The 19,280-nt window shown below is 29.9% G+C and overlaps 1 protein-coding gene across 4 annotated transcripts in view; it reads left to right on the forward strand.

Annotated features, from left to right (window-relative positions):
- Zw (glucose-6-phosphate 1-dehydrogenase Zw) overlaps positions 1-14,040 on the forward strand; it is a 90,237-nt gene extending 76,197 nt beyond the window's left edge. For all 4 annotated transcript variants that reach the window (XM_075363366.1, XM_075363364.1, XM_075363367.1 and 1 more), the window contains 4 exons: positions 330-546; positions 6,024-6,229; positions 9,428-9,588; positions 13,390-14,040. In XM_075363366.1, the coding sequence (XP_075219481.1) occupies positions 330-546; positions 6,024-6,229; positions 9,428-9,588; positions 13,390-13,483 (678 nt within the window). In that variant the 3' untranslated portion in view covers positions 13,484-14,040. The remainder of the gene's footprint in view (positions 1-329; positions 547-6,023; positions 6,230-9,427; positions 9,589-13,389) is intronic.
- Positions 14,041-19,280: the final 5,240 nt, after the last annotated feature.

The raw sequence follows: 19,280 nt of genomic DNA on the forward strand, positions 1-19,280 counted from the left end.
TATAATGCAGATGGTGAATGGAAGGATATAACTCAAAATTATCTTGACCTATCTCATAGGTATGATATGTCTTCAACCATTAAACAAGTTATAAATACTTTTTAATTGCTATGTTTTTATGTCAACTTTCAGATAAACTTTCCATATGTTTACCAATCCTTTTTTTTCAATTACAAAAATTTGCTAAACTATTCTAAATTTTTAGCTTATTTTTACTCGTTAAAGTGTCTGTTTTTAGTAATAATTGAAGAAAGAATTATTTTCTTATTAATTTTATAAAAAGTAGCTGTAAAATATGTGGAAATCTAATTATATAAATTAAATTTCAGGTAAAAGTATTGAAATGCATCCGTCCTCTAACATTAGATGATGTTGTACTCGGTCAGTATATTGGTAACCCAGATGGTGAAGGTGAAGCTAACACTGGATATCTAGATGACCCAACTGTTCCTAAAGGATCTAACACACCAACATACTGCTTGGCTGTTTTGAATATTAATAATGAAAGATGGGATGGTGTTCCTTTTATACTTCGTTGTGGAAAAGGTATTTTTCAAGTATTAGTATTTGTTTTTTTCTTACTAACTTTTTTTACTTATTTGTATTTTTTCATTTGAGTAATATTTCTAATTGTTTATAAATACTGTGATCCATTGTGTAGTAAAATCTCCTGATACACCCACGAGTGCAACAGTGAAATCAGCTCTGTTCAGTACAAATCAATAATTATAACCCTAAACTTTTTATAAATTATCTAGAGAAATAGCGATCAAAATTAAAAATCCTTCTTCACAAAACATATGAAATAATATTACAGAAATACTTTAACCTAAATGTCATACATATTTCAATCATAAATATTAAGTGACGTAATATAACTTTACTGGAAAGTTTAGTTTCATGGTATTAAATAATCTAAAAGAGTATCTACAACCACCTAAACAACTTAACTAGAATAACAATTACAATCATTCAAATTTAAATATTATTGAGTAAATATTTACATATATTAATTGCACCTGGTTTACTGTGGTAAAAAGTTATATTTCACATATTTTTTCAAAAGAAATAAAAATGTTGACATATCACATTATGTAATCAATCGTTTGCTGCTGATGTGTTACTCAATAATTATGTAAGTAAAACATCAGAAATTTGAATCAAAGAAAATCTGAGCAGTCAGTTTAGTTCATGTATTTATGTACTGGCTTTACACGTAGTGTGCATTTATAGTATAAATTTATTATATCCATATTTCTATGTTTAGTGAAAAACCCAACCACTTATTTAAGAAGTTCTTGAAAAAAATGAAATTATGATTTTATTTTAATGAAGCAAGATTTTAATTATTTATTGTACGTAATTTATAAAACTCATGGGAAAAATTATATTAAACAAACAATCAAACTTTAATTGAAAGTTACAAACAGTATTATTAATCTTATTCGTTTAATTCCTTGATTTAAAAATTATAGTGAGGAAGGTGCAATAGGATGGTTAGAAGATGATATTGACATGGCAGGGTTCCCACTTTTAGACAGTGAAATTATAAAATCCATAAACATAAAAAAAATTGTGGTAGTAGGAATGGTTCCAATGAGGAGTGGAATGACGAATGAAGCAAATAATACCAACATTAGGCACATTGACAGCAATACTTTATATTGCTATTTTTTTGTTTTACTATTTTTATTAACTATGATTGTCAGGTAAGTAAACAAACATTTGTTAGTAAATTGTTAGCATCTTTTTTCTCTCGGTAGATTGAAATTGGCCTCACATTTTTTGTTAATTTTCTTATTACTTCTTTTATATAATATTTTTTGTAATCAACAATGGTGACTACATTTTTTCTCACTATTTTCTGTACTGAAGCTTGCTTTTCTTCATCGTAACTATTATAATAGCACCTCTGTTACATTTAAATTGAAAAACAACTTCTATTTTTCTATATTTAATCCTATTTTCCTTAAAACTTCTGACATTCCTCTTTATCCTTACCTTATCTTTTCCTTTCTTTATGTTACCTTCTCAAGATCTGAAAATGCAATGAAGGTAGGTAACTTTGTTTTTCTTCAGTTAGTCTGAAGTAAATTAAAATTTATTTTCTTGTGCAAGTATTCTTTCTGAAAATAAGTTCTCTTTTAGTACGTCTTCATGCCACACACTGTTTAACTAGTGTAGCTAATGATTATTTTCAATGCATGAGATGTCATACTAATAATTTGTATTATGTAATAATAATAATTATTATTATATAATAATATTGTTACTTAATATACATTACATAATAATAATCATCATACAATCTTCGATATGATTATAATTGTATCCTTTTTTAAATTTTAGACCACATATCCAATTCTATAAAATTTATACATTAATTTGTGTAGCCTATTCTGCCCTTTTTTTTCCTAAATAGTAACTCATATCATTTATTGTTATTGCTTTATTCTTGTTTAAATCTTTTCAAGCTCTTATTAAATTCTGTTCTTAGTATATACTCACTTCTTAATCACTGTAAACAGTGTTTTTCCTCTATAACACCTCGTAATTTTCCTTTCTATGTAACTGTATGGATTTAAGATATCTTATTTGCTTTTTATCTCCCCAGCAGTTTTTCATCCATAGTTGAGGTGCTGTTACAGTTTGATCCAATTTCTAAAATTCTCTTGTATTCTTTTTTTTTCAGTATTGTGTAATATTTCTGTAATACTAATTTTTACATTTTACATTCATTTTTTGTAGTTTTACTTAGTATAGACTTAAAGATTTGCCAGATTGTTTTCACAAGTGTACCTTTCGATACCAAACTACAGCTAATTTTTATTAATCAATAACATTTCATAATTTATAATAATGATGCAGACATTTTCTTTTAAGTATATTTGTTAAAAATACTATATAGCTTTTGTCTTAGTTATCTTTTTCATTTCTATACTGTATATGTTTGTTAATTAATTTTTATTGTTTTTCTAATTATCTATAGTTTTTTGTTCATGGATACCAGCTTAACTTTGCACCTAAAGTCTCGTATTTTACCTTAATTATTTCTTGAGGCATATAACAGATTTTTTATGAATCCAGCAAAAAAAAATTATCAGTATTACACAAGTTGAAAAATTGAAGCTAAATATATAGTATGTCAAGTTCATCAGGAATCATATAATAGTTTCATATTAAGATTGAACATGGCTTAGATGGACGTAGATGCTAATCTTTATGCTATTAAAACATTAAATTCCTTTAATTATGAAACTGTACAGATAAATAATATTGCACAGAATGTACTATCATTATTAGGAATGGTAAATTAGGAGTTAATGACAGATGATTTAATAGGAACCAAGAGTCACAAACATTGATAAGCTGACACTGGTGGTGCCAACCCAACTGCACTCAATGAGTGCAGTAGGGTTAGATAGTATAAATACAGAACCACTTAAATATGGTGGTATCTTATTAAATCTTGGGTTGTTACACTTTTTTAATTTGTGTTGGAAAGCTTGCTAGGTATGAGTAGAAAGAGTATGACTAATGTCTAAATTTGTCTGTTTAAAGGAATTAATAAAACATTATTTCAGAGTTATAGAGGAATTTATTTATGAGAAATGCATAGAAATCTTAAACTGTATACTAAAAGCTGTGGTAGGTAAATTGGCTGTAGTGGGATAGATGATTTTCAGAAAGAAGTGGGTGTATATAGATACAGTTTTCATTCTAAGATAAATTTAAAAAAAAAAGAGTGGATATAATTATGAGATTCATATAGCTTTTGTTGATACTGAAAAGTTTTCCAGTACATTAAACTGGACAATACTATGCTATAGTGAAGAGTAGGAGTTGTCTGTTACATTTAATAATGCATTTAATTACATTTAATAATGTCAGAAGATTATGTCAAAAGACCACATGTAGAATAGATTTGAAAGGAAAACTACTTAATTATATCAAGGCAAATAAAGGAATGAGGTAATGTCCTTTGTACAGTACATTTGGAAAGTTGCTGTGCACTGGAATTATGGAGGTGAAATAATGAAACTTTCTTAATTATTACTTTGTATTTTTATTGCATTATTTCATAAAAATAGATTTTACAATAACGAGTAGTATAAAAAAGGTGTTGAGAATGACCTCCTCCAACATCAATACAACACTGCACACATTTCATTTTTTTTTTAAACACTTTAACCAGCTGATGTACTGGAATGTCTTGTACATATGCCGGTATTGTGGTTTTTAGTTCATTAATCATGTGTGATCTGTTTTGATACACTGTTTGTTTAACTGCGCCCCCCATAGAAAGTAATCTGAGGGAGTCAGATCAGGCGATCATGCAGGTCACAAACCACACAAAATGATTTATTCACCAAAGACATTTTGTAAAAAAATCATTGATCTGTTAGCTGTGTGTGCTGTGATGCCATCTTGTTGTAATCAACCGTGATTGATTTCTACTTCTGTTAACTGACTAATGAAGTTTGATAAAACAGCACAATAACTTTCACTATTAACTATATTTTCAAAAAAGATTGGACCCACATTACATGTTCTACTCACACTGACCCAAACTCAAATTTTCGCTTCATGTAAAGATTGTTCATGTAATTCATGGGGGTTTAGTTGTCGATTACAGTCGTGTATTTTGTAAATTAATATACCCTCCCAGATGAAACCACACTTCATTTGTAAAAAACATAATGCTGAGGATACCTATGGAATTTTGGTTGGTAAAATGTTTAAACCGCTAAAAATTATTTGACAATAATTTAGTCTTTTAACATGATCTGTTGGTTTCAATTCTTGAACACATTACTTTGTAGGGGAAAAGTTTCAATTCTTTTCTTACAGCTTTATGTGCAGTAGCAAATCCAATATCTTGCTGCTCTGCTAACTTATGCATTGACTGATGGACTTTTGGCTATAGGATCTCAAATATCAAGCAACTTCTGTTTGTTTAGTTTAGGTGGTTTTCCACTTTTTGATTGATCCATTTTGAAATTGTTAGAAAAATCCTTTAATATGAGGTCAAATAGTATATACTGCATTTTTAAGCAAATCATGTAGAAATTTCCTGACTGCAACAAAATGGATGCTATCTGAAATACCACAACACCTCCTACTATGTAGCTCTTTTTACAGAAAATAATATGACTTGGAAAAGTTGTTGATCTTTGCAATTTAATGTTTCCATGACAACTGGAATATTTTAGGGAGTAGCTTTCTGAAAATTGCAGAAAGTGGAGTAAAATAAAATGTCAATGCCCAATACCATGTTCAGTGAACCAGTTCCCATAAATAACTGAAGTTAGGGATTCTGGCTGCAAATTCTCTTAGTACACTTGCCCAAGGAAGAAAAGGTGACAAATAAAGAAGAGGACAATCATCTCACAAAGACATTTGATTGAGTTAGTTTATTATCTCGGCCAGAAACACATAGAAAGTGTTAGAAGCTTGATCAGCTTATAAAACAAGAGGTTAGAAAAAATACTGCTGTAGACTGTTTAGAACCTATATTTAAAAAAAAATTATTTCCAGGATAGTTTTATTGATATCACTGATATTAATTTTTAATTTTTTTGAAAAAAATTATTTCTGGGTATGGATATAAATGCACATCTGGAATGTCTCTCTTCAAAAATAATATGATGTGTTATTTAAGATCTATATAATTTACTTATTTATCTGCTGTACTCTTTAGTTTATTCTCTTTTGTTCTTTATGTGATACACAGACCATGATGTCTATTTTGTTTGAGATATTTACATATGTTTATTTTGTTACACTCATTTCGTTGTCTAAACAGTTTTTCTCTACATTGCAACACATTATATGATTTTATATTTTATGTTATTTGCTTATCTTTTTATTACTATGCAGATTTTACTAAACCCTGATTTTTTTTTACTATACTCTTGTAAACACAGATCATGTTTTCTTCAGAGAAATAATTCCATAATTATTTTATTTAGTGTTTCTTAATTTATTGGAAATAAATATATGAAATATCCTGTTCATTTCAGCATTAAATGAAAGAAAAGCAGAAGTTCGTATTCAATATCAGGATGTGCCTGGTGACATATTTGATGGAAAAACTAAGAGAAATGAACTTGTAATTCGTGTTCAACCTGGAGAAGCAGTATACATTAAAATGATGACAAAAACCCCTGGAATGACTTTTGACATGGAGGAAACCGAGTTAGATCTAACGTACGGAAATCGATACAAGGTATTTTAGTAGTTTTTCTTAAGTAATCCTAATTTTTTAAATCTAACACTTTATCACTTGTAAAAAATTAAATAATATAAATAAACATCAAGTTTCCATATTTCACCACATAATGGTCACACTTTTTGTACCCAAAAATTTCCTGTCAAACTAGGATACGACTATTATGTGAAATATTTTCTTAACTTACATCAAAATTGAGGATTTTTGAAAAAAAATACTTCTTTGAATTAGAAAAAAACAATTTCTTTTCACATATTTTTGGTAACATTAGACAATAATTATCAAGCAATAAATTTTATTATTATACTAATAATATCTTTTGATCGAGGTTTTTTTTTAGTTCTGTATGTGATTTGTAGGCTGATAGACTGGTCATTTTCTTCTAACGTGGAAAAAACAAAGGAATCACTATACTTTGACATTTTGTTGTTTTGGTTGCAAGATAAATATTGAAATTAGTCTTATTAGTTATACATATAAAAACACACCAGACTTATAGTTAGTTATCCATATCAGAACATCTCTCATCTGTACTACTCCTTTTGAACAATTGTGATGAGACTACTTCAGCTTCACGGAAAGTAAAGTCACTGTTCCACAAAGCATCATTCTCGCAGCTATCTAATGCATCTGGAATTCCAATTTTTTTAAAACTATTACATAAACTTTCCATTTTTACAAATTCCCACTTCTTCACTACCAGGTACACAAGAGTTCTATTGAAGGAAGCTTAATTTTACCACTTGGAATGAATTGGTAGTCTCCGCTTCCAATCCAGTTTGCATAAAGACTGTAAATTGTCTTTGAATGGGTTGTTCAAATACACATTTATGGGTTGAGGTATGGATGTAAGATCACCGGGGATGATTATTTGATCTGTGTTATTTTATTGTAAAAGTTGTTTTAATTCATTAGTGATGTGACCTCAGAAACTGTCCATAATTAGAAGTGCCAGGTGTTTTAACAATGCACCTGATCTCTTATTCCAGACTGATTTGACCCATTTAATCATGAGTTTGGAATCCATCCATGCCTTTGATTGTGTTTCAACAAGGATTCTTTGTGGCAATTTAAGACTCTTAGAAAATATCTTTCGTTTGGAAATTACACAGGGTGGTAATATATTTCCATCAGCTATTACAGCTAGGATTACGATATAGCATAACCTTTTGTTACCAGTTGTTCGAACAGTTATAGTTGATTACCACTTTTGTGATGGTTGTGTTACATGGCATATCAGAACATACAGGGCTGTGATCTGCATTACTTATCTGTGATAATTCGTACAAAGTAGCTTGCCGTTTGCATAAAAAAAAGATGAAATTGTGCAACTTTTTCTGTATTATTCTCTGGTAGTTTTTGCAAATAGATGTTCATCTTCACACAGATAAGTTGTGCTGCCCCATAATTCTACATGCCAAACCACAATTTCCTTGGAATAATTCTTCAGAAATGTTTTTACTTCTTGTCTTTTTGGAAGCCTTACATTGAATCATATCATACATAATGCAGAAACCTTTGTTTCTTAATTCTTCAATATAATTAAAAACTTCATATCTCTCTCAGGATACTTGCCAAATGTAGCCCCTCTGAAAGCACAACGAGAAACATTTGTGTTTTTAATTTGTCTTTAATTTTTCATCATTGTCTTACCAACTTTTCGCTAACAGAAAAACTGTCATTTGGCTGCTCTGTTACCATGTTTTTCAGCATAATCAATAATTGTTAGTTTAAAACTAGTGGTATAACTATTGTATTTCCCCATTTTGAAAGTTACAGTAGTAGTTTTATAGAATCACAGAACAAAATACTAAACACTTTATCACAAAACAGGGAGAAATGGGTTGTTTACGGCACAACACAAACTGAGAAATTGACAAGTGTGCAATAATGAATGGTTGTGGGTGTCAGTGACCACTTCCCTGTGCTTTCTGTTAATTGATAGAGTGAGAGAGGTAGAGAAGGTTATGGCAACTGCTTAGTACAACTTTCAGACTAACAGCGTTGCCAGTTTTTGTTTTACAATTCTGGGAAAACCCATACAGTAGGTTATGTAACCTAAAGTACATCAGTTTGCAACAGAAATTTTTAATACCATTTTTCAACCTTAAAGATTAGGATGCGATCATTATGTGGTGAAACACTGTATATCATTTTTTTGTATTAATCTGTTATAAAAGATTACATATTATTTGTTGTTAAAAATGGTCAGAGTTATGTCATATAATTTATATATATTTTGGTCATATATTTTTCATTTAAAAGTGCAATGCTATTTGCCTAAGCTTTATTTACTCAAATTAGTGTAGGTTGCTAATGGCTTGATTTTATGTTTTATTTACTGTTAGTATGCCCATGTAGCTAATTTAGAGACTGTATCATTATATTTGACTGGTTTATATTGAACAAAATTTATCTAGAGTAAGAACTTTAATGTTTCAAATAAAAACCCACAGTTAAACCCTAGTGTAGTCTGTCGTGGTCCTAAATTGTTCCTGCAACCAAGATAAAAGGGATCAGTGCTGTCATACTGATGCAAGATCATAGCTCCTAGATCGTTTGTCAGGACTAACAAAATATACACATATGCATATTTTGTGATCACTTCTTTGTTTATTTATTTATTTATTTAATGTAGTCTAAAAGAATCTTTATCCAGTTCAGGTATTTTTAACACTAAATCAGGAAAGTTAATGTAGTTAACATGTTGCATACAAGATTTAATGTATAAATAAAAAAGTTATGCTTATACAAATTTTGTTTTTAATACTACAGCTAAAAATGAAGAAAACTTTTAAATTTATGCTAAGAAAATAGATCAAAACAGAAGAGGTGAAGATGCTCATCTAATTTCACCAGATTATTGTAGGTTATTTTCCAGTTGACTTATTTTATAATTATTATTTATTTTTATGCCATTTAATCTTACGATATAATAATTATAATGAACTGAGTTTTGAAAAAAAGAATTTTCTGTGGTGTTGCTAATTGTAAAAATTATAGTATTCTCATTTTTTATTAATAGTATTATTTAATTTTTTTAAATTTACTTTATAGATTTTGTTTATAATTTACTTATTGGCTTTAACATGCAAACGTTTTTCAAATGTTAAGTAAGTTTTAATGATCTAATATGTATCATGTAACAGAATTGCAATAGTTATTGTTTAAGTATGTTTATCATTTTTGTTGTAGAGTGTTTCTTTACCTGATGCTTATGAACGTCTTATTTTGGATGTGTTCTGTGGATCTCAAATGCATTTTGTTCGTTCTGATGAGCTGTCGGAAGCATGGAGAATTTTCACACCCTTACTGCACATGACAGAAAAACAGAACATTAAACCTATTCCTTATGTGTAAGTGTTAATCATATATCATTATACATTTTTAAAATTTAAACTTTAATCCAGAAATACTTTAATTCTTTGAAGTGAATTCTTTGAATTCACTTCAAATTAAAAAATCAAAGTGACGTGCTATTCATCATCTTGCTATTTATCTGTGCTATTCATCTTGCTATTCATCACTGATGGGAAGGATGAAATAGAATCTATTTATTTATTTGTCATGAAAGGAAGCAGCACTTTATCACCAGTGCACTTCAGCCAAAAAATTTCCCTCATTCCCAAAAAAACTAATTTAGTCAGTCTACTTCTGCATCTAAATGAGTGGCAGAACATTTCCAGCCAAGTCAGTAACATCTAAATTTGCTAAAAGACTGGCTCCAAAAATATGAAACCACAATCCTCTCAAGGACCTGACATTCAAGAATGATATTTAGCACCCTCTAGAATTTGATAAACTTTACATAGGACATCATCCCAGAGTAAATCCATAACCCGTAGGTAGCTTTGGAATCATCCATGCTCAGTGATGAAAGTTAGACCTCCTTCAAGATAATCTTAATCCAACTGAATAAGGGAATTTAAGAGACATTTAGTTTATAATTAGCATCTTCCGCTGACTTATTTATGGATGTTTTTACCAACTTTAATTGTGCTTTTTATTGGACCACTTGAGTACTTTAGCTGCAGCAGAATTTATATGACAAATGGACTTAGGGCCTGCTAATAAAGAATATGTTTCCTTCTTCACTGAATCATTGCTTTCTATATCATGGTGTCCTAGCATTTATCGCAATTCCGTCTTATTGTGGTCAGATGGAATTAAGCCTAGTAACCCCCACACACCATACATCAGTTTAGAGTTAAACCAAGCTCACTGGTAAGTGCTGCCTGACTATCAGTGTAAATGAAAGTTTGCTTGCTTCTGTAATCCATTTTACTACACTGATTACATATAGAATGATGTAAATTTGGGCTAAAAAACTGTTATATAACTGCCGAGATGTAACCACTGTAAAGCCTTATGATAAGCATATTAGGGGGTATTCCAGTCTTCTTCTATTCACTGATTCTGAAATCATCTGTGTCATTTACAAGACTGTTCCTGGCTGCTCCAGACATAAATTCTCTCCATTCCACCATGTCTCTGAAGTAGATAATGAATAAATAAAATCATGTACTTGTGATGTTTTATCTTATTTCATGTAAAAATAGTCATTCAGTACAAGAAAATATTGAAGTGCCCAGCATTATTAATGCCTCTCCTCCATCATCAAAATATAATGACTTACGCTATTAATCATGCCAGCAATTAGACTAATTAAAGCAGTTTTTGGCACACGATAGTGTTATTTTGTGCCTAATATAAGTTTTTATGCTGAATTCAAGAATGCAATCAGAATTTGTCCATCACCCACAGTTTTTGTGAGATAACATTTTTGAAGTATTGCTTTTGCAGAATTCCACATATTTTTTAGGGATAACTTGTGTACATAGAAGAATATTTTAAATGATTTCAAACAGAGGATAGGATACAAACATAACATTGTGAAGACAATGGCTGTATATTCATGATTCATTTACTGTAGGTTCTTGCATGTCAACATACAGCAGTCTTCTAAGTTATACAACTAACACACCAGTATTGTATAAACTTCCATTGTGTATGTATGTACTGTGGATTATGTTTTGTGATTTACAGTGTCAAGTGTATGGTGGTAGTGAATAAATATACCAAGGAAGTGTGTGAATGATCTGGATAACTTCTGTTATGTGTGGGGGGATTTGATATTTAAAGAACAATGACAAAGTTAGACTCAACTAGTTAAAAGATTTTATGAACTATATTTTGACTGTAAAGTTGGGGATCAAGATTAGAAATGGATCCCTCACATCTGCTTTTCGACCTACATAAAATGTCTGATAGACTGGGATAGGAATAATGAGCACTTGAGTTTTGCCATACTGATGGTGGTGTGATGTGAATCACAAGATCATTTATTGTTATTTCTGTATTACAGAGATAAAAGGAGTAAGTGGTAAATCCAGATTCACTGTGCAGTACCTGAATTTATGATGTTATAAGGCCATTGTCTCAAGGTGAGGGGTTACCTGCATTGCAAACTCCAACACATCTAACTATAGAAGATGAATCAGATTATGAGGTAGCCATTGAAGTTCAACAAGATGATCCTAGCAAGGACAAGACAAATCATTATATCAGGAAGGAATGGCTGATGTGTAAAGCACTTAAGCCTGGACAGAAAAATATTGTACATCCCTCACTAAATAACTCTGAAATAATTCTGCTTCTGCTCCATATAAAATTAGGGGGTTTTCAAAAAGTTTATGAAGGCAGTGGATAAAAACGGTGCTCGATTTCATTAAATGAAAGAAAAATTTCATGTTAGTGATGCTAAAAAAAAATTTAATTTGAGATAGACAATGTGGAAAAATGTTTATTCAAGTCAAAGAGTCAGTGTGAAGGTCATTTAAAAGTGTTGTTAAAACATTTTAAATATATACTTGCGATAATTGAGTGTAAGAATGCTTGAAGATTATTATTGGACATTAAGAGGGATGTTCCTGATGCCAAATACAAAACCAAAACATCTATCATATTTTAGATAAGTTGAATAGTGCCCTGCATGCATGTAAATTCTTACATTTTTTTCAAATTTTAACGTATCACAAAAAACTATAGGTGATAGAGAAAACCTATTTACATATTTGAATTAAGCGTGAAATGTTCTATTAGGATCATATTAGGAAATGTTCTATTAGGATTTGTTCATTGTGCCAAAAAAATGTTCAATTTTGTTCCGCTATGTTATAGTTAGAACCAGCACCAGTAGATCTAGAGCAACATTTAGGAACTAATGGGAGCACTTAAATTACAGAGATATAAAGAGATTGCCAGTCTCTTTAGGTTTCAGAACTTTCCCTTCACAGTAGATTGTTGGAATAGTAGCTTCACCACAGATTTGTACAGTTCCTGGCATTGAAGATGTGTTGAACCCATTTTAACCTAAAATCACCTACAAACCATTAGTGACCAACAGGATTTTTAAAATAATTTTATCCAGATGAGGGTACCATCCGGTGAACTTTCCATCTGAGTAATTATTTAAGCTCATATTGTTTAATGTCACCTGCAAGCTCCAAAATGATGCATCCACTTTTAGGTATCAACAACTGAACAACTTCAGATTTTTCTTTCTAGTAATACATCAGTTGTTCTTTATGAGTTAATTTTTAAGCACTTTTTAACGCACCAACTATGGATTATATTCAGAGTATTATTCATCATCTGAAATAAAGCAAGGAAATTTTCCCTGAGTAGTTACAACAAGGTCATTTTTTTCTGGAAAATCTCCTTTGAGTTACAACATATCATTGACAATAACTTAAAATAATTTAGGTTTTAATTATATGATTTTACCACTATCAGTTATAAAAGAGAACAAAGAATCTCTCTGCAATCAATCTTTATTTCACTAAGCATGTTCTAACTGACCTCTGGTGCTAAGATTAGTGATATCATAGTCCTTATTTCTATATGTACTGCATAATATGTAGAGAACTGTACTGTCATTTTGTTTATGGATATAGAAACCATTTGCTTTGATTATATTTCTTTAAAATTATTTTCAGTGATAAACATTTCAAATGCTAGTTTTTAAAATTCCAAAATTTTAATTTTTATTCGTAAGTTAAATTTATTTTTCTCTGACTGAAATGAGATATGCTATTGTTTGTTATGTATTTTTTATTTATAATTTGCAGATTGAAAAATTAATGCTTTTATTTTAGGTATGGTTCACGAGGGCCTCAGGAAGCTGATGAATTGATAAGAAAGAGCAATTTCAAGTACTATGGTTCATATAAATGGATTAAACATCACTGAATTGTTTGATTTAAAAATATTTATTGATTCATATACACAGACGTAATAGCATGAATGTTTTTGAAAATGTGATCACAACAACTGATGCTTGCACTTTATACATCATAGGAGACAAATGATTAAAAAATTTTTTAATGTATTTTAGTCATGAATTGTGATGATTCCACTTTTTTTTATTGAGTTATAAGCATGACTAAAAGTATTATGATTTCAAATAAATACTTTAAGACTTGGAAATATGTACATTCCTTGACACTAAATAATGTGGAACCTAATAATCTGTGATTTTAAGTCAAAGTCGTCAAATGTAATTTTATATTGTAATTTTGTTATAATTTTGCTCAATATTATATTCATTAGCAATACTTTATCCATAGCTAGTATGATTCTTAAAAGAAACATTCCATTTGTTATTTATAATAATTTGATTGTGATTTTTTTTAATTCTGAAATATATATATATATATATATAATTTGTACTTTAATTTATATGTGTATTATGGTGTATCAGTTTGCAAATTAGGTAGTTACTATAATAAAAAGATTGGCAATAAAATATGTTTTGTTTTATTTGTTTATTTAATCATTAAGATTTTTTGTCATTCTTGTTGAAATCAGTATTTGTATTTAACCTTCAAGAAATGATCGTAGTTTTTTTTAGACCATTTGGTTTGATGTTTTTGCTAAACTGTATTTCATAATCATGTAAAAAATTGAAGTTCATTATTTCTGTCAGTAGTTATGTTACTTTTTAATATTTAATAAACAAAATTAAAACCTACTGAAAACTATTTTATTGTAGCTAGGCTACTGGACTAACACAATATACAAGTGTAAGTGAACAAAACAAATGATATAATTCTAAAATGCAGGGCCTTGAACCTTCCTCCACCACTATTCAACTGACACTCCTGTGGGCACAGACACCCAAAAACTGTTTTTTGTGCTTAATAAGCAACCTGATCACAGATATAATAAAACTTGTCCCTAAAACATATAGAAGAATCAATTCAGGTCATATCAGTAAAAATCTGATGACATTTTGTTCAGTTACGGGAATAAATAAATGAAATAATTTTTATATTAAAAAAAGCAAGCAGTTGTAATAAATACAAAATCTAATCCAATTGGCCTCTAATCTGAAAAACAAAATGACCCTTTTTCATATCTACTACCTGAAACCCATAGAATACATTTACAATTCATGTCATGACTTCCTGTGGGGAAGAAAGTTTCAAACATTTTCATGCATGCTAAATTTGGTCCCAGAGAAAATTAGAATTTCTTTTAGAACTATCACAAAACCTTTTAGACAGTTGTCCAAATTGTAGTCTGTTTTATCAAGAAATTAAACCTTTCAAAAATATCTCTGCTTGAGTAGCAAGTTTAGCGTTAATTTGACTACACCAAATATTGCAAATCAGTATTACAAAATCAATCAAATTTTACCTCAAAAGTACCTTTTTCCCTGACTTAGATAATTTTCATACCAAGTCCAAGATTCTTATCATCTTATGGTCCTTTAAGGTTACCTTAAAGTATTATATTATAGCTTTTACAATTATTTAATTTCACTTGCTTGTGTAATTTTTTTAAATAATTAATTGATAGCAATTTTGTATGTTGCGGGTTACATGTATCAAGCACATGCAGTAATTTTGCATAAATATCATGTAATTTTATGTGTAATATGTGATTTTTTTTCATGTTTTTTTAAAAAAATCATTAATTACAAACATTAGATTAAGATGTTTAAAACATTTATATATATAATTTGGAAAGCAGATCTTACAGACAGATAGAGAGGTGCAGAAAGAGCCAAGAAACTTTAAACTAGCATGCAGTTATAATTGATTAAAAAGTACTTTAATAATCACTAAAGCACATTTGCAATAATTTGTATTGTTTAGAAGTTTTTGTATTAATTTAGCCACGTACGAGGTCTGTTCAGAAAATAACTGAACTCAATTTTTAATCTTCATTATTAATTTTACAGATTATTGGTCCACGTCCTGTTCAAAGTACTCCCATACACGTTTACCAGCAGTGTTTCCACTTCGAAAAGCAGTCCTGGATAGTTTCATTTGAAATGACCTTTAAGGTCTGTGACGAATTTGCTTTAATGTCATCTATAGTCTCAAAGCAGCGTCCTTTCATCACTGATTTTAATTTTAGAAATAACAAAAAATTGCAAGGAGCAAGGTCTGGTGAGCAGGAAGGGTGAGGGAGGAGGGTCATCTGATTTTTGGCACAAAACTGATGAATTGACATCATAGTTGTCTCGCTATGACTCTGAGTTGTCTCGCCACAACTCTGTTTTTTTTTGCATATTTTTTCATGTAACTTGTAAAATGCCTTGATAGTATGCACAGTTCACTGTTTCACCTTGACGCAAGAATTCAAAATGCACAATTCCGTTAAAATAAAAAAAAAGAAAGAGCCAACCTTTGACGTTGAATCAAGTCTGACGTGCTTTCTTGGGACATGGAGATCATTTTCTAATCCACTGATTGAACTTTTATCTTTATGTCATAGCTGTAAACTCAACTTTCATCTTCCATTATGATCCTTTGCATGAATGTTTCATCATCATCGTCTTCTTCAAGAAGTTGCCGATGAACGTCCAGTCAATGTTCTTTTTGGTGTTTGGTCATCAAATGAGGAACAAACTTTGCTGCAACTTGATGGATTTCAATTTTTCAGTCAATATATCATGGCATGATCCAATTGAGATGCTAACCTCTTTTGCAAGTTCTCTGGCGATTTGCACACACCAGATTGTTGATTTTCTGTAAGTGGGTGTCATCAATTGAAGTCAAAGGCCTTCCTGGTTGAGGGTCATCTTTAATTGATTGTCAACCACTTTTAAATTGTGAAAATGATTTGTAACATTGCATACGACCCAGTGCATCATCTCCGTAAGGTTGTTTCAAAAATTGAAATGTTTCTATAAAGGTTTTCCCCAGTCACATTGCACTCTAATAGCAATAACACGAAAACTAAACGAGATATCAATAATCCAAGAGCATGTGGTTATGAAGAAGGGTTTTGCGGAGCACAATGCTGCCAACCACCTGTCACTAAATATCTCCATTGGCACGTATAACAGACCTTGTTTGTGACTGGATCTTTTGAATTAATTTTAAAGTAATTTTTGTAAAGTTTTTCCAAGATGGTCAGCAGTGAAAATTATACAAAACCATTCATTTTTAATGACAGACTGAAACAAATTTATTTTAAAATAATAATTTTAAATTGTTTAACTATGCTTTCAGTCAATGAAGGTTCCATAAGAGTGATTAAAATTGTTAACTAACTAAATATTTTATTCAGGTAATAGTATATTATATAAATCCCATCAATTAGTTGATAGGTGTGTTACTCCATGGATAAAAAAGAAACTGCCCAGAATTCCTGGAATGGATCAAGGGAGATGCATAAAACCTTGATCAAGGCAGCATCATAAAAGGTAAAATTAATTTTGTAAAAACAAGAAGTGGTTAAATTTTATTTTATGAATAAATATAATAAAACTGTGAATTAATAATAAAGCTAATATGTTAAGGTATAAAATCTAAAAAGAAATTTATTAATAAAATCAATAAAAAAATAAAATAGCTTTTAAGGCAAATTAATAAAAATTGAAGGTATGTGTTAAATTAGGATGCAGAAAATAACAATTCTCTTTTGTTCGATTAGCATTGTTTATAAATTATCAAGAGTAAGAGACTAAAGGTTAAACTCCACAAATTTAAGCTGAAAGCAGGCTTTCATTATGTATAATGAAGATATGTGTCTATTATGGTGGAGAGTGTGAAGTTAAAGATTTCATGGAATCATTTATGTTTAGTGATGAAGCAACTTTTCGTGTATGTGAGATTGTAAATCTCCACAGTGTGTAAATATGAAAGATTAAAATTTCTTCCTTAGTTACGGAAAGGGTACAAGGCTTGACAAAGATGAACGTATTTTGTCCTGTTCCTAAGATAAATGTATATGGGCCATTTTTTTATGCAGTTTCTGCAGACACTTGAATGTATTTGGACATGTTGGAAAGTGGTTGATATCATAGCTGAATGAAGTATTGATTATGTCAATCAAAAAGACTATCTACTTGATTTATATGTCTCTTTATTGGAACAAAATATAATGGTAACAAAAGCCAGCTGCAACATTGTCCAGTGCGCAATGATGAGATGTAATGGAGTAACTGCCCCAATCACCAGATTTAATGTCATGAGATTTTTTCTAATGGGTATTCTCAAAGGTGTTTATACACCCCTTCATGACTGACCTCATAGAACTTTGAAACCGTACTATCACTACTGTAACACATTGACTGTGAGATTTCACATGCATAAATAGGAAAAAATGGAGTATTGTCTAGATCAGTATCAGCTCATCTGCAAGTTGGATCCATTTAACTATTGCACCATTGTTAAAAGTGACATAACTCATGAAATCAATTTTTTCAGGAAAGGAGAAGGTGGTTTTTTCATTGCGGCTTCATCTGAATTTCTATATCAAATATTATTATTTCCATTGCTGAATATACATTTTTTTTAGTTTTTGATATGTTTTTTTTTTATATGATTTTATAGTTTTTTAATATACATTTTTTTTAGTTTTTGATATGATTTTTCTAATTTGATTTGCAGTTTTTAGTTAACCAGCTGTCAGGGTTTCATTTCTTCCCTTTTTCATTATTTTCCATTTGTGTTAATACCATTTTCTTCTGAAGCACAGCTACTGCATGAAATATCATTGGAATTACTAGTAAAATCATGATCAGTATCTTCATCATATATTTCACTTATACAACTGCATTCAGGAGACACAACGCAATAGTTTGGTTCATTCACTTTTTTTAACCGCAGTCTGGTATGGCATGGAAAATCAATCCACAAAATAAATTATTTTCTTCAGGCTAGATACTAGGCTGAGTTGAATCAGTAGAATGTAGAATTCCATAGACAGTTAACATTCAGGAATAGGGTGTTGATTTGGTTCATCACTATCCCTTTTATTCACATTATTTAATCACTACAGCCTGTCATTAAATTCGTTATTATACACTTTAGCAGCAGGGTTCATAATAACAGCTATATGGCTTGATGAAGGTGTATCGTAATAAATCATTTTATTAATTATAGTAGTATTTTATAATCATTCATCAAAACTGACTTAAAACTAATTATAATGAACTGATTTTTTCCTCAATCAACAAAATTGACTCAAATACAATTGAACCATTTTCTAGTTCAAATTTCGTCCAACAAGTTTGTTAATTCAGCATATTCTCTACACAGCAATAAACAACGAGCAATAAAAAAATTACACAAAACACGTAACCTCTTTTTGACGGTGATTAATACGTACGATTATCGTTCACAAAGCGACTGATGTCACTTTACCGAAGGTGTAGGATATAATGTTGAAACATCAAGAGATTTTGCAATATTTACAGATTAATAGAGATGGCGTTATTCAAACTATTCGTAATAATAACTCAAGTGAGTTGTGTCATTTTTTAAGCAAGGGTACGATATGTCAGAGGTGTATGAAAACTTTGGGAACTTACCATCATTTTAATGTAATACTGTTTAGGATCCGTCTCATAATTTATTAATAATTATTACTTTAATATTTCACGGAATTATGAATAATCAGATTTTTTAAAAAATAATTATAAACATGTACAGGTCTGCGAACGCTTAAATTTCCCTTTTCGTGCTGCTATTTTTTTTAATATGGAATTCATATCTTAAAAATGGATTGAAATATTTTAATAAAATTT

This window comes from Lycorma delicatula, chromosome 4 (genome assembly GCF_047948215.1).
Source record: "Lycorma delicatula isolate Av1 chromosome 4, ASM4794821v1, whole genome shotgun sequence".
NCBI classification, from domain to species: domain Eukaryota; kingdom Metazoa; phylum Arthropoda; class Insecta; order Hemiptera; family Fulgoridae; genus Lycorma; species Lycorma delicatula.